The sequence below is a fragment of the Stigmatopora argus genome, chromosome 3 (genome assembly GCF_051989625.1).
Source record: "Stigmatopora argus isolate UIUO_Sarg chromosome 3, RoL_Sarg_1.0, whole genome shotgun sequence".
Lineage (NCBI taxonomy): Eukaryota > Metazoa > Chordata > Actinopteri > Syngnathiformes > Syngnathidae > Stigmatopora > Stigmatopora argus.
The window spans coordinates 1,723,585-1,739,039 of NC_135389.1; the positions used below are offsets into that span (position 1 = coordinate 1,723,585).

A 15,455-nucleotide genomic window follows, 5' to 3' on the forward strand; every position below is an offset into this window, starting at 1 on the left:
GGTGTGGCGACAGAGAGGCAGACGCTGTACAAGACCACGACAACAACCTGGAGCGGTGCAGAGCCGTGAAGTTGAGACTGAGTGAGCGAAGGTTGCAATTCAAACTTCAATTGGTTCACTTCCACGGGCACATACTGTCGTCAGACGGACTGAAGATAGACCCAGAAAAAACACGAGCTGTGGTGGAGATGCCGACACCCACAGATGCAAAGGCTGTGCAACGCTCCATCGGGTTCGTGACCTATCTCGCCAAATTCCTCCCAAAGCTCTCTGAGGTGTGTGAACCACTCCGCACTCTTGGATAAAGATACAGAATGGCACTGGCTGGCCAAACATGAGGACGCAGTAAATGAGATAAAGTGACTGATCTCCAACACACCTGTTCTCCGATACTATGATGTCACAAAACCTGTCACCATCCAGAGTGATGCCAGCACGAGTGGGCTTGGATGCTGCTTGCTGCAAAGCGGACAGCCGGTGGCTTTCGCCTCGAGAGCCCTAACACAAACTGAGCAAAATTATGCTCAAATCGAGAAAGCATGTCTGAGTATAGTTTTTGCGTGCCAAAGATTCCACCAGTACTTAAATGGCAGGGAAAAGGTCACAGCAGAAACGGACCACAAACCACTGATCACTATATTCAAGAAGCCCCTCCTGAGTGCGCCAAAACGTCTCCAAGGAATGTTAATGCAACTGCAGTGCTACAACCTGGATGTGCTGTATAAGTCTGGGACTGAAATATATGTTATTGACACGCTGAGCCGCGCTGGGCTGCCACGCATAGCAACAGACACTCCACTTGTGCGCCACACTGTTTTCAGCCCAGGCAGAGTATGCGCAGTTGGACCAAGCCCAGCACCTGAATGTCACTACCTTCAGATTCCAGCAGATAGCGCAGCATACGGAAACGGATGAGATACTCCAGGAGCTGAAGAAGGTAATCCTGCACGGGTGGCCTGACTTCAAGGAGGACACACTGCTGGCGGTGCAAGACTACTGGCCATTCCGAGATGAATTGAATGTGCAGAATGGAGTGGTATACAGAGGGCAGTGCATCATTATCCCAAAGGCCCTTAGGGCAGAGCTGCTCAAGAGGATACACTCGAGCCATATTGGTGGCAAGGCCTGTTATAGACGGGCCAGGGATACCCTCTTCTGGCCAAGCATGAGAGCTGAAATCAAAGATTTTGTACTTAACTGTTCTACATGCAATGAGTACGCAAGGGTTCAGCAAAAAGAATCCATGATGTCACATGAGATACCCATGCGGACGGTGAGCATGGACATATACGCTTTCTCACACTTTCTCATTCTTGTAGACCACTACTCGGATTTCTGGGAAATTGACCAGCTGCCTGACCTATCCGCCGACACGCTGATCCCGCGCTGCAGAGCCCAATTTGCGCGTCATGGGCAACCGGACAAGGTGATTACTGACAATGGCCCCCAATCCGCCTGTTAACAATTCAGAAATTTGCTTCGGGCTGGGGTTTTACCCATGTCATATAGTCTATACATATATATATATATATATATATATATATATATATATATATATATATATATATTTTTTTATATATACATACATATACATACGTGTATATATATGTATACATATGTATATATATGTATATATATATATATATATATGTACGTCTGTCCCCCTGTCCCCCTGTCCGCCTGTCTCTCTGTCCCTCTGTCCCTCTGTCTCTCTCTCTCTCTCTCTCTCTCTCTCTGTCTGTCCGTCCGTCCGTCCGTCCATCCGTCCATCCGTCCGTCCGTCCGTCCGTCCCCCCCTCTCTCTCTCTCTCTCTCTCTCTCTCTCTCTCTCACTCTCTCTCTCCTCTGTCTGTCTCTCTCTCTCCTCTGTCTGTCTGTCTCTCTCTCTGTCTGTCCCTCTCTCCCTCTGTCCATCTCTCCCTCTCTCCGTCTATCCATCTATATATATTCATTCATTCTAGTATTTACAAAATATTCAGTTTATGAAAAGCTTTGATAGGAAAACTTTAGGGTGGGTTGGTGGTTTGATTGATTGAGTGACTGACGGACTGACCGGCCAACGGATTGACCAGCCGACGGATTGGCCGACTGATTGACTAACCATGTTGCTGTAGATTTCATCTGCTAAGATCGGTAGACAGTTTCTGGAAGCCACTGTAAAAAAGAACAATCAATAAATTATGTACAGTAGATATTAGAACAAGTGCTGTGACTGTGTCACTGCTAACCCTTTAGGATCTTCTGTTGGTGTTCCTTGGTGAAAACTGAGCCACATGGATTGGAGGGATTGGTGACAATTAGCAGGGATGTCCGTTCATCGATCAGGCTCTCCAAATGTTGCAGGTCCACCTCCCATGACTTTTCTGGCTGAAAGTTTCACAAGAATAAAGAAATCACCTCTGATACAAACAATAGAAACAGCAAACTGCTACATTTGAACTTCAGATGTTAGGATTGTTATGTTTTTTTTTCTTTTCAAGATGGCGGTGCCTCCACGAGTAGTGGTCAGCGGCCCTATCTACTTCTGCACTCTTTTCATGTGTTTTGTGTGTCTTGGCACAAGTTCTTTGTCAAAACAACTTTAAATTCAGCTATAACCGTTTAGACTTATTAAGGTTACCAGCAGCAAATTAAGGTTTCTAGCAGCTTTCACTGAGAATAGCATACCGGAAGAGAACGCGCCACTAGATGTGGCCATTGTTTGTTACCGGGTCTGGGCGGCGAAAGAGAAAGCGTCGGGAAAGAAGCGAGGCTGTCGAGCAGGCCTGTTGTGTAAACTCAGGAAACAACCACTCAAACCTTCGCTGCCCAGCATAGACCTCTCCAACGTCAGATCTATGTTTCGTCGAACGGACGTTTCGTCGAACGGACGTTGGTCGACGGACGTTTGGTCGACAGACGTTTGGTTGACGTTGGTCGGACGGACGTTTGGTCGGACGGACGTTTGGTCGGACGGACGTTTGGTCGGACGGACGTTTGGTCGGACGGACGTTTGGTCCGACGGACGTTTGGTCCGACGGACGTTTGGTCCGACGGACGTTTGGTCCGACGGACGTTTGGTCCGACGGACGTTTGGTCCGACGGACGTTTGGTCCAACGGACGTTTGGTCCAACGGACGTTTGGTCCAACGGACGTTTGGTCCAACGGACGTTTGGTCCAACGGACGTTTGGTCCAACGGACGTTTGGTCCAACGGACGTTTGGTCCAACGGACGTTTGGTCCAACGTCGGTAAGATGCAGACCCTTCTTTCTGCCTAGAGAGATAGCCGTTATCATCATCTTTGCTGTCTACATCCCACCGGACGCTAAGATAGGTACCGCTCTCTCCCTACTAGTAAACAATCACCAGAATGCCTACCCAATGTTGTGCACATAATTGCAAGAGATTTTAATCGCACAAATCTCAAAACTGTTCTGCCAAAATTTTACCAGCACGTGAGATGTCCAACAAGAGAGGATAAAACTCTGGATCATGTGTACCCGAACATCAAAGGTGCATACACAGCCATACCACGGTCACACTTGGGACAATCAGATCACATCTCTTTGTTCTTGGCCCCAGTTTACACTCCCTTTAATCAAAGCCACAAAGGTGAACCATTGTCACATGGCCTGACAACACACTACCTTGGTGTGGGACTTCAAGACTACTGCATGGCTATGGTCACTGTGGAGAGGACCATCCAGGTGTACCCAGACCGGTTACCATGGATGACCAGCCAGGTCCGATCGCTCCTACGGGCCCGAGATGCAGCCTTCAGACAGGGTGCTCTATAGCGCAGCTCGCGGCAACCTGAAGAGAGGCATTAACGCTGCCAAAGCAGACTACAAGGGGAAGATAGAAGGGCAACCTGACGACCCCCGAGCCATGTGACAGAGCACAAAGACCCTCACCAACTACAAGGGCCGAGCTGCGACTTCTGCGGACTCAGATCCGGCACTGGCAGAGGACCTGAATTTTTTTTTTTGCCCACTTGGAGTCCCAAGCCCACCACCCAGTCACACCACCTCAACTTTCAGGACATCCCACACCAAGCTCGGGAAGAAGCTTCACCCCACTCACTGCGGAGGTAGTGGATGTGAGATGTGTGCTCCGTGCAGTCAACCCCAGCAAGGCTACAATACCAGGCCAAGTAGTTAAGGCCTGGGCTGACCAACGAGCACCAGTCTTCACAGACATTTTCAACGTTTCACTAGAACAAACCTCCATCCCAGCCTGTCTAAAATCGGCCACCATCATCCCAGTGCTCAAGAGTTCACCCGCTGACAATTTGGGCAACTACTGCCCACTAGCTCTCACACCAATCATTACTAAGTGCTTTGCAAAATTGGTACTGAAACACATCAAAGCCTGTCTTCCCCTCATCCACGACCTGTATCAGTTTGCATATCTAAGGCGCTACAGAGCCATAACAGCCAAGACAAACAGTCTCAAGGACAGTTTCTTCCTAAGAGCTGTCACCATACTCAACTCGAGTTATGCACCTAGGCAACTTATTAGTAGTACTACCTGTACTACTTATTTATGTTGACCACTATTGACCATCTATTACTATTTATCGATTATTTATTCATCATTACTATGTATTGATTATTTGTGTTTTTGTTTGTTTGTTGTTGGGTCCATAGACTCAGCGAGTGGTGCACTCTCAGCAACTTGGCGCTGAACGTTTCCAAAATCATGGAACTCATCCTGGACTTCAGACGGAACAAGGGCGCTCCGCTCTGCTGATCTCAATCGACTACTTTCTTTAAGAGCAACTGCACATGTAGCAAAGTTCAAAACAAATGCAACTGCAACACAAGAAGAAAATTCCGGCACAAAAACAGATTAAACAGGATAATGAGATGAATAAATGCAAGCAGCTGTCAATATTTCGTTTTAACTGTGCTTCAAAGGTGAACGTCTCAATCATACCTTTTCACACATTGAGACACGGAATTATGGCTCTGAGTGTTGTGATTTCAATACTTTTATTGGTAGACCTTTAATATATACTATGCCATACCTCTACTTCCGAATCCCTTTAGGCATGAAATTTTCAGGTAACGAAACCTTTTGATACGCAAATGAGTGCCTCAAGATACGAAAACAAGATTCAGGTTGCAAAAACGTCAATTCATTTCCTGTATCCGTTATTTTATTTTGAAGTTGTCGCGGATACATTGCTTCATGCTTGACAATTTCACTACACTCTCCTGGGCTCTCATTGGTTGTCTCACAACAACAATTTTCCATGCTTCAACATTCTCTTATGTCCGTTTGACCGTCGTTCGTCATTCTGTGTTTGAACTTATGCATGGAGGAAACTGTGGCCGAGTGCCTTCAACGTACTTGCAGTCGACAACAACTAAATGTTTTAAGATTCTCCTATGTACTTTTGACCGCCGTTCGTCGTTGTGTGCCTGAACTTATGCTTGGAGGAAGATGTGGCCGAGTGCCTTCGACAGACTCGCAGTCGAGCCTCAACCTGAACCACAGCCTGTGGTGGGCGAAATTGTGTTGCGTGGACAGACAATGGGGCTGGTGGTCAGTAAGGACATTGACGAGTTGGTCGAGGGGCACCAAAACAAACTCTCAATGGAGCAGGAGTTAATGCAACACTGAGGAACATGAGGGATTTAACGAGAAGGTGACTGAGGAGTAAGCAGCCACCATTCCAACAGTTCAAATCAGAAAAAATAAACGGGGCAGAAACAAACTTTCGACTTCGTGGAAAAAACATCCTGAAAAAGTGTTCACGAGACGTGCGATCGCCCACTTTGTGAAACATTATTAAAAATTGTCAAAGGCAATTGTCTTTAGATCAATTTTTCTCAAAACATCCGTCAACAAGCACTGCCAAAGGAGAACTTAAAACCCAAACAGGTAAGAAGCAGTGGCGGTAAATAAAATGGGTGAAAATTAGATGCCAAAGAAATCAGCTTCCTGACAATTTTGCACCTGCATTTCAACACGAATAGATTTTGCATGTTTATTATTTATTTTAATGACTTAATAAATAATTTTATGATCATTTTCTCTCATTTTCTGTCTTCACATCTTTCCGACAAAATTGGCACACTGATCAATTTTAAAGGGTTTAGTTGGTAGTTTTGTGAGGACCGTGGAATAAATGAGGGAATTTATCTGTAAAGTACTCCCCTACTTACGAAATTTTCAATTTACGTAAAAAGTTCTGGAACCATTTAATTTTGTAAATTGAGGTACGAGTGTATACTAGTTGCAGTAAATTCAGTATATTTCCAAATGTTTTTAACAAAACAAGGAAAATATATAAAAGGCAGGATCTTCAACATACCAGCAGGTTGTAGAGTTTGACCTCAATGCCAAGAGAAACAGCGAGAGTCTTATATAAGGAAAACCCTGGCCGTGGAACCAGGATGTTGTCTCCTGGATTACATAAGACACTGATTGCCAGGTCAATGGCCTGACTACAGCCACTGGTCAAAATAACATCCTGCATAGAAGGGGGAGAGCAACTTTTCGAGGAGGACATACTGTAGTTGAGCAATCATACAGAACAATCATAAATTATAGTGTACAAGTTTATCATCATTACGAATGTTGATTATATTACAATTCATAGTACATTGCTGTCACAAGTGACTGAGAAAGCAACTCACATCCACTTCAAGAGGAGCCTCAGAACAGCTATAAAAGTTGGCTACCACCTGCCGGCTCTTTAAGTAACCTGCCAGGGAAAAATATTAAGATATTCAGATCATGGTTTAGTTAAAGCAAGTAAAAGCAACACCTTAGAATGCACTTAAAATGGATACATTGAAATGTGATCTCAAGTTTGTGTTTAAGACACCTTGACTGTTTTCAAAATACAAATAGGAATTATGGTACCAGATTTTTAAATTTGAGATACTATAAATTAGGGATATAATAAAACTGAAGATTGAAAATGCGGAACACTAAATATGAATATAAAAGATACTAATACATTCATTCATTTTCTGGATCGGTCATCCTCACAAGGGTCGCAGAGTGTCCTAGAGCCTTTGATGATATCCTATCAATTTTCTAAAATTATTATTTCTTTAGGGAGACATGCTGAATAAGTGGTTAACTCGTTTAAACTCACTGCTGAAGGGTTCAATCCCGGAATCCCCCCTTCCTGTGTGAAGTTTGGCCGTTTCCCTGAGCCTGCATAGGTTTTATCTGGGTACTCCAATTCTCTTTCATCACAAAAAAACATGCATTGTAGACTAATTGAACACTGCAAATTGTCCCTATGAGTGTGTGAGTTAATGGTTGTTTGTCACTTGTGTCCTGTGGATTGGCTGGAAACTTTTTCAGGGTGTACCTTGCCTACTGCCCATAATTATCTCGGACTCTTGTGAAGTTAGGTGGCCAAGTATGAAAATGAACAATATGTGTAAGATTACTGGTATATAATGGCTTCCAGGACCGAGTTCGTATGTCAATTTACTCGTATCTCAAATCAATTTTTCCCATAGAAAATAAATAAATACAAATTAATCCATTCCCACCCTCTGGAAAAAACACCAAAAACAGGATATTTCAATGGAAAAACACAATTGTTTGTTGTAACTCACAACCTACTTACAATGTAACAAATACCTATCTAGTGGTTATGATCTTCAATACTAAAATTTGACATTTCTCAGTACAGACTTATCGCGGAGTGCAGGGACGAGAAAGAGAGATAGAGCGATATAGAGAGATATAGAGAGAAATAGAGAGATATAGAGAGATAGAGAAACAGAGAAAGAGATAGAGAGATAGAGATATAGAGAGACGGCAGCGCTCTCGTAACATAACATCATCTTTAAATTTTACTTTAATGAACTTAGATTACTATACACGCACTTAAAAATAAGTTTTAATCTTACGTTACACTAAATTTAAACCTTCTTGTGCGATAAACGAGGCAAAGATGTTACTGTATTCCAACACGGGTTTCGAGTAGGAACTTCTAGGTTCTCCATGCCTGAGTTCATCTTTTAAAATCATCGAACCAGCCACAACCTGCTTTGAAGGATTTCTTTACACGAGGGAGATGCTGCGAGAAAGACAGAGCGATGCTGTTCTCATAAGCAGCCTCTCACATACTCGGCCACCCCGGTGAACGCATCGGGAACCATCTCGTATGCCCCTTTCTCTTGGTCTTGTATCTCAAGGCAAAAATTTGCTTGGAATTTCCCTTAGATGCCAAATTTCTCATATGTCAAGGTGTTACTGTTCCTAATTGTCTCGTTAACCCATGTCTGTCTATTTAAAGCCTGTGTGTTTGTCAGTCCTTGTCGGATCGTCTGCTTTACACTGGTTTACTCTGAAGTACTCTTTGTGCCATGCCATGTTCCAAGTTCCTTGTTTCCCCATTTCTTTCAATGTCAGGTTTGGTTTTGTTATTTAATTCTAAGTCCTTGTTATTTTTCGTGACACCCCTCCTAACTTAGTTATTAAAGTTTTTGTTAAGAGCACTCCATGCCCTTGTCCCCGTGTACGTTCCACACTTGACACCAAAGTGAGCGTAACAGAAACTTAGTATCAAGGTGGCGGAGATCCTCTGAAGGACAAGGATTTCGACGAGCAGCTTGTCAGCTCGATTTGTCAGCGACGTGATTATAATTTTGAGAGCGAGCGAACCCGGCGACGAAACGTCCGTTCGACGAAACGTCTGTTTGACGAACTGTCCGTCGACCAAACGTCCGTCGACCAAACGTCTTTCGACCAAACGTCCGGTCACGTTTTTTTCTACGAAGACAGAAAGTTCTTGAAATTTCTGCAGCATTTCTTTGATTTTTGCTTTTGGAATCCTCACTGCTTCCTCCTCGTCTGCTCTCTCATTATATTCCTCCTGTATTGCCATGTTCCATTAACTCTAGTTCATTCAGCTCCTCTGTTGAGAGTTCATTTATGTGCCCCTCAACCAACTTGTCAATGTCCTCCTCAGTGACTGATTTCTGTGTTTTTTTGCATATAGTGTCCCCTGCCTTGTGCCCATAGTTGGCTGGGATAGGTTCCAGCAACCCTACGACCCTTGTGAGGATAAGTGGTTCAGAAAATGAATGAATAGAGTTAGGAGAAAATAGAAATTGTAGATATTTTGTAAATTCACATTATTACCGCAAAAGTTAGTGTGTATAGTTTGTCCGCCACTGTCTTTTCAGTTTGAAATGCATCATCACTATGATAATGCAGCATAATCTTAGATCTGGTAACCCTAGGTGGAAATGTTACTTTGTGCTACAATATTTTGATCAAGGTGGCAGTATCATTTTTGGGCACCAATCTTACGTAATGCTCCTCTGATGTGTAGTTTGTTAGCCTCTGTCTTTTCAGGTTGAAATGATACACGATATGATACCACAAGATGATTGTTGCAAAGCACTCATCTAGGAAAATTTTGATTCTGGTAGCAGTACCATTTCTGACATCAGTCTTAAATATTGCTCCTTTAAGCTGTATAAATAACACTCTGTTGGTGAATTATAATTTGGTTAGGAAGAAATCACATTGTCACAATAGTTAAACTGAAGGCAGTCATTCTTTTTGTAAAACAAACTTTATGATCAACAAATAAGCACTAAATGACCATAGTCAGTGTCTAAAAGGTAAAACTCACCAATAGAAGGAGCATAGCCATTGTATTTGTGTGAGTCTACTGCATCTTTAATGGCTTGAATCACTGCATCATCTAGAGGAAGGTTTCCAAACACAGTAGGATCCCCTAAGAAACACACGAAGTGATCGCACCACAACAGTCAGTGTCCCAGGAATGAATTGTTCTCTTTTGAATCAGTTTTAATCTCCTGCATCCTTGATGCATTAAATTCATAATAATATAATCAAATAATAAATAAAATCATTTTCTGTGAACAATTTGCGCAAATCGCAGTCACTACGATAAGCAATCTCCCGTGAGTGGACATGATAAGCACTGTAGAGTTTAAATTAAACACTATCATAACATCTGTGTTTACAGTAGCGTGTCATGCTATTTAAGTAGTTCTGTGAAGAGGAAACCAGCGGCACGCGCCCCACTTATCAATAGCCACAGACAAGTTCGGGCAAACGTCATATTCTACAAATTATGATATAAGTATCAAAACCAACTGATCATTTTCATTTCAGATTTTTATCTGACACTGGAAACAGTTTTATATTTTGTGCTCTGAAGTGAACTCTACCATTTTCTTGGAGCCTAATTTTCTGCTGTCACCTCAAGAGGGTGCTTTACTGATTTGGATAGACTGGACTTCACTGAGCCAAACCATAGTCCTTTTGTCTATATAGTGGTACCTCGACATACGAGTGGCCCGACATACGAGCAATTTGAGATACGAGTAAAATTTCGGGCAAATATTTATCTTGAGATACGAGACAAATTTTGATATACGAGCAGACAGTGGACGCGAGATGCTCCTCATAAGAACATCATGGGCACTGTCTCTCTCCCCGCAACTCTCTCGTGTAATGTCTCTGGTCGCAACTCCCTCTTTGTAATGTCTCTGCGAGCACTGGGCGGAGCGTTGCATTTTTTTAGTGTTAGTCAGTGCGAATGGCGTATATACTACTCGTTGGCAAGTGGTCGTGCGTTATCCTATTGTGAGGACATTTGTGTGCATCATTTGGGGAAAAATTTGAAGGGAATACAAACTCAACAACCCTCGATATTGACTGAAAGTCAGTGTGGAGTCGGGGCAAAAAGAGCCAACCCGAAGTGCTGAACTTCTTCTGTATCATACCTGTACATAATTGTGTACAAATGTTTGCTGTGCTATGCGTGTAGATGAAATTTTCATTTCTCATCCAACCAATTTTTCAAAACAGATTTTTTTATAGCTCACCAACTGTCTTTTGGTTCTAAACAAGCAGGTGGGACCGGCAAAGCCGGGCACCTCTACTTGTTTGATAAATAAAACAAAAAAAATCAAATCAAAATGCATGAAACAATGGATCTTTTTGGAGGGTACAGTGTTCTCAACACAGAAGTTTATATAATCTGTGATGCAGTGGGTCAACTGTCAATGTCTTTCCCATGTGAATTGCACAGCACCTCCCAGTCAATGGTCTCAAAACAGTCCCTCATACCATGCTGGTCTTCTCGGTCCATCTTTGTATGATCCTCATGATTGGTTTTTTTTCCCTCACCATAGGGATGTAGCTGGGGATCAGACAGACCAGGTTGTGGTCTGAGCTGAGCGGCCCAGTAAGGGCAGGGGCACTGAGCTGTATGCCTCCTTTGTGTTGGCATACAGCTGGTCCAGATTTTTTTGTTCCCTGGTTTGGCATTTCACATACTGAGTGAAGGTGGGGAGAGTAGAAGCCAAGGAAGCATGATTAAAATCACCGGAGATAAGGAGAGACTGGGGGTGTGGCGTCTGCAGCCGCGACACAGTAGCGTGAAGCAGCTCTCGAGCAACTGCCGAAAATTTCACCTCACTTCACTTCACCTCACGAGAATTAAGTTGGATTTATTTACAGCATAAAGAGTGCCACAACACGCTTGCATCTCCAGAGGGGAAGTGCGTTCGCTTCCTGTGTCCATTTTAACCGCAAGGCAGAACCCATTAACATTAAAATGTTTCCTTCCAGCTGAATTATGTACAAAAGAACGCCACACTGTAGATTCATGTATGCCGCATATGCGTGCTACTCATTTAGCATATCAAGGAACGTCAATATTTAGAAGGCATTTTCAACGGCGACTCAAAAAAAACAAAATCTCAATGACGCGCAAAAAATAGGCTAAACTCCCTCGCAACAAAATAGGGATGGCAAGTATTTTATATATATATATATATATATATATATATATATATATATACACAGTGGTACCTCGTCACACGACCGCTCGTAATACAATATTCTCGTCTTACGACGGAAATTTCGATCGAATAATTCGCCCGTCATGCGATCAAAATTTCGTGATGCGACCAAGCCAGGTGGCCATGGCACTGTCTTTTTTGCATATCTTTCGTGTATAACAATACTACGAGCACCCAATGAGTTCTTCAGACGAGTTGCGACCAGGAAACGCACAACGTGCATGCGCGGGAAAAAGAGGGCTTTCTGGGTAATGAAGTATACTCGTGCACATAACACCGATAGGCAATGGCACTCTTTCTCAGAATAAAACTTCATTACCCACAATCAATACGTGGGTAAGCTCAGCTGTTGATTTCCTGTTATTCTTATCTAATACGTGGAGTTCTATATTACTTCTCGTTCGCTGCTCATAACATCCAGCGGCACCGGCCCGCAATTTCCTCCTCGCAATATTTCCGGTCGCAACTCTCTCTCATAGGCGCCGTTCGAAGCGGCTGCGACCAGCGCCATTTCAACGAGGGAGTTGCGAGCCGGTCTTTATGAGCAGCGGAGCGATCACTAAAATGTACTACAAGACTATTTCTCGTTGGCAAGTGGTCGTGGGTTATCCTATTGTGAGGACATTTGTGTGAATAATTTTCAAAATATTTTGAAGGGAATACGTAGTACAACAGCAAACGATAGCGAACGTGAGGGTGGAGGCGTGGCAAACCGCCAACCCGGAAAACGAAGGTAACAAAAGATTACAACAAAATTAGAATTCAGTTTTGTGTAGTTACATTAAACGTATGTTTGAGTGTCTGTATATATTAATCCAAGTTAATTTGAATTTGTTTGTTCCGTTTACGAGTGCGTTGTCGTGGAAAAAAAACGGAACACCCCCCACCCCATACGTCTCTGTCTCCCGTCGGCGAAATCTTCCCAATTTTAGTTAGATTAAACACATTTTATTACTATTAAACCACTAGTTATGTGTTACTTTGTTAATAGATGGCGAATTAGAAGAAATAAAACATTTTTTCCAATCCAATATCCTGTTTTTGGTGTTTTTTCAGAGAGTTGGAACGAATTATACATATATATATATATATATATATATATATATATATATATATATATATATATATATATATATATATATATATATATATATATATCAGTGGCGGGCGGTGCATTTTCTGGTAGCGCCTTCAACGTATCAATCCAACCCTCAAAAACTATTTTATGGCTATAAAACCTCTACTGCAGCTACAGCTGCGACACATAAAAAATAATCAATAAATTAATGCACAAAAATGGGGTAAAATCCACTTCCTAGCAGCATTTCATGATTAAATACAAATACTGGAGCTTTTCAGACATTAAAACCAGGCCAGGGGGTGATTTTCCCGGGAAAAGACAGCGATGAACATCAATGGCGTACGGGCAAACATTGCCCGAAAATGGGGTAAAATCCAGCCAAAAACAGCATTTATTGATTAAATACAAATACTGGAGCTTTTTAGACATCAGAACCTGGCCCGGAGTATCATTTCCCCGGTAAAAAGACAGCGATGAACGTCGATACGTCCATACGTGAAATGACAAAAAATGCACTAAAATACTAAAATTAGGTAAAATCCACTTCCTAGCATCATTTATTGACTGAATACAAATACTGGAACTTTTGAGACATTACAACCAGGCCAGGGGGGTGATTTTTCCCGGGAAAAGACAGCGGGGTAAACTGGGGTAAAATCCACTTCCTAGCAGCATTTTGTGATTAAATACAAACACTGGAGCTTAAATACAAACACTGGAGCTTTTCAGATATCAGAACTTGGCCCACAATTGAAATATTATTTAGGAATATAGCCATATTTGTAATTTTACTCACCAAAAATCCTTTTTACACAATATACATCCTCCTTTCTTTCTTCCTTCTTTCCTATCACCATCGAAGCTAATGATGAAAGTCGAGCCTGTCCTGTCATATTTCCGGCATAGTCCGTTTTGAAAATGGCATTAAATCAACACAACAATATACTATTTGCTTCTGGAGCTAAGTTAGCGCGCTGAAAGTGCCCCACACACCATTTTCCCGGCTGTAACAGGCTTGCTTGCTTCGGAGTTGACCGCCCTTTCATAATGATGTCCATTTTTTTCCTGAAAAAGTCCGTCTAGAAAATAGCTTTGTGAGCAAACAGAATCTATTTGTTTTTGCTTCTGTCGGCCATAGTGGGTGGAGTTTGCGATCTCGGCTGCCTCGGTACTGCTTTGGCCCGACTACTAGCCAATCATAGTTTGTGAAAGCAATGACATTTCCCAGCCAGCAAAATGCTAACGCCTATGAAAAATCATTGTGGGGTTGCCAACTCGAAATCTGATTGGTTAAAAGCAACAGTCTAGTTTAATGCAGCAGAGCCCGCAAGAACTGATTGTGCAGGCTTTGAGGCAGATCTGATCTGGCAACAAATAATGACTGAAATGTGATTGGTTAAATGCTTCAATATGAAAAAAAAAACATCTGGAAGCAGTGCAACCAGGGGGAAAAGCAATGAAAGGAAGCTAACAGGCCATTTGGAATAATAAGTACGTATTAATGGACAAAATATAATATGATTCAGATATTTCTTAGGCCAGCAGAGAAGGCCTTGAAGGCCCTGACGGCCCGCCACTGATATATATATATATATATATATATATATATATATATATATATATATATATATATATATATATATATATATATATACGTATATATATATATATTGGATTGGATAACTTTATTCATCCCGTATTCGGGAAATTTTGTTGTCACAGTAGCAAGAGGGTGAGGATGCAGGAATAGGAAAGGCATTTTAGACATAAATAGATAGGTAAAAGTAAGTTACCGTAATTACTCGAATATAACGCGCACTCGAAAATAACACGCAGGTATAACTTTGGGCCAAAAAAATCTGGAAAAACGCAGTACTCGAATATAGTGCGCACCTAAAATTTCCCGCTGACGAAAATCAGAAATCTTACCTTTTTTTCTTCGTTTCACGATTGTTTTGTTCAAACAAATTTATTCATTAGAATCCTTCAAATGAAAAGTTCCTCTCTCTCTTTGTCTGTCCTCTCATACATCTCTTCGTTGAGAATCCTATCAACGTCCACGCTTCCTTCATCCACTTCCTCTTCCTCCCACAACACATCATCCGATTGGCTTTACGAGATGACGTAAAATCCGTGCGTCAAAGTGAGTTTGACAATGCTTTTTTCGATCGAAAATTTGTAATTTATTTTAGTTATTGATTATAACACTGAACTGAGAGAGGGTGAACTGAGACGGGTACGAGGCTAGAGGGGGGCAGTGGTGGTCTCGGCTTCACGAGATGACGTAAAATCCGTGCGTCGGCTCTACGAGATGACGTAAAATCCGTGCGTCAAAGTGAGTTTGACAATGCTTTTTTCGATCGAAAATTTGTAATTTATTTTATTCAATTCAATTTCAATTCAATTTATTTGGCAAGAAAAAGCACCAGGCTAAGGGCCATGTAACAAGACACAAAAAAAAAAAAAAAATTGTTTTTGATTATAACACGCACCCCCAACTATTGGAATTAATTATTTTGCAAAAACCTGCGTGTTATATTCGAGTAATTACGGTAATAAATAAAT

General features: G+C 42.1%; 1 protein-coding gene across 11 annotated transcripts in view; it reads right to left on the reverse strand.

The window, feature by feature from the left end:
* The window catches only part of tat (tyrosine aminotransferase), a 57,449-nt gene that overhangs the window by 29,369 nt on the left and 12,625 nt on the right, over positions 1 to 15,455 (reverse strand). For all 11 annotated transcript variants that reach the window (XR_013299503.1, XR_013299502.1, XM_077595454.1 and 8 more), the window contains 5 exons: positions 9,604 to 9,708; positions 6,629 to 6,696; positions 6,304 to 6,462; positions 2,229 to 2,367; positions 2,102 to 2,154 (listed from right to left, as the gene is read on the reverse strand). Coding sequence is in view for 9 of the 11 variants with exons in the window: in XM_077595454.1 (XP_077451580.1) it covers positions 2,102 to 2,154; positions 2,229 to 2,367; positions 6,304 to 6,462; positions 6,629 to 6,696; positions 9,604 to 9,708 (524 nt within the window). In the remaining 2 variants the exon portion in view is untranslated. The remainder of the gene's footprint in view (positions 1 to 2,101; positions 2,155 to 2,228; positions 2,368 to 6,303; positions 6,463 to 6,628; positions 6,697 to 9,603; positions 9,709 to 15,455) is intronic.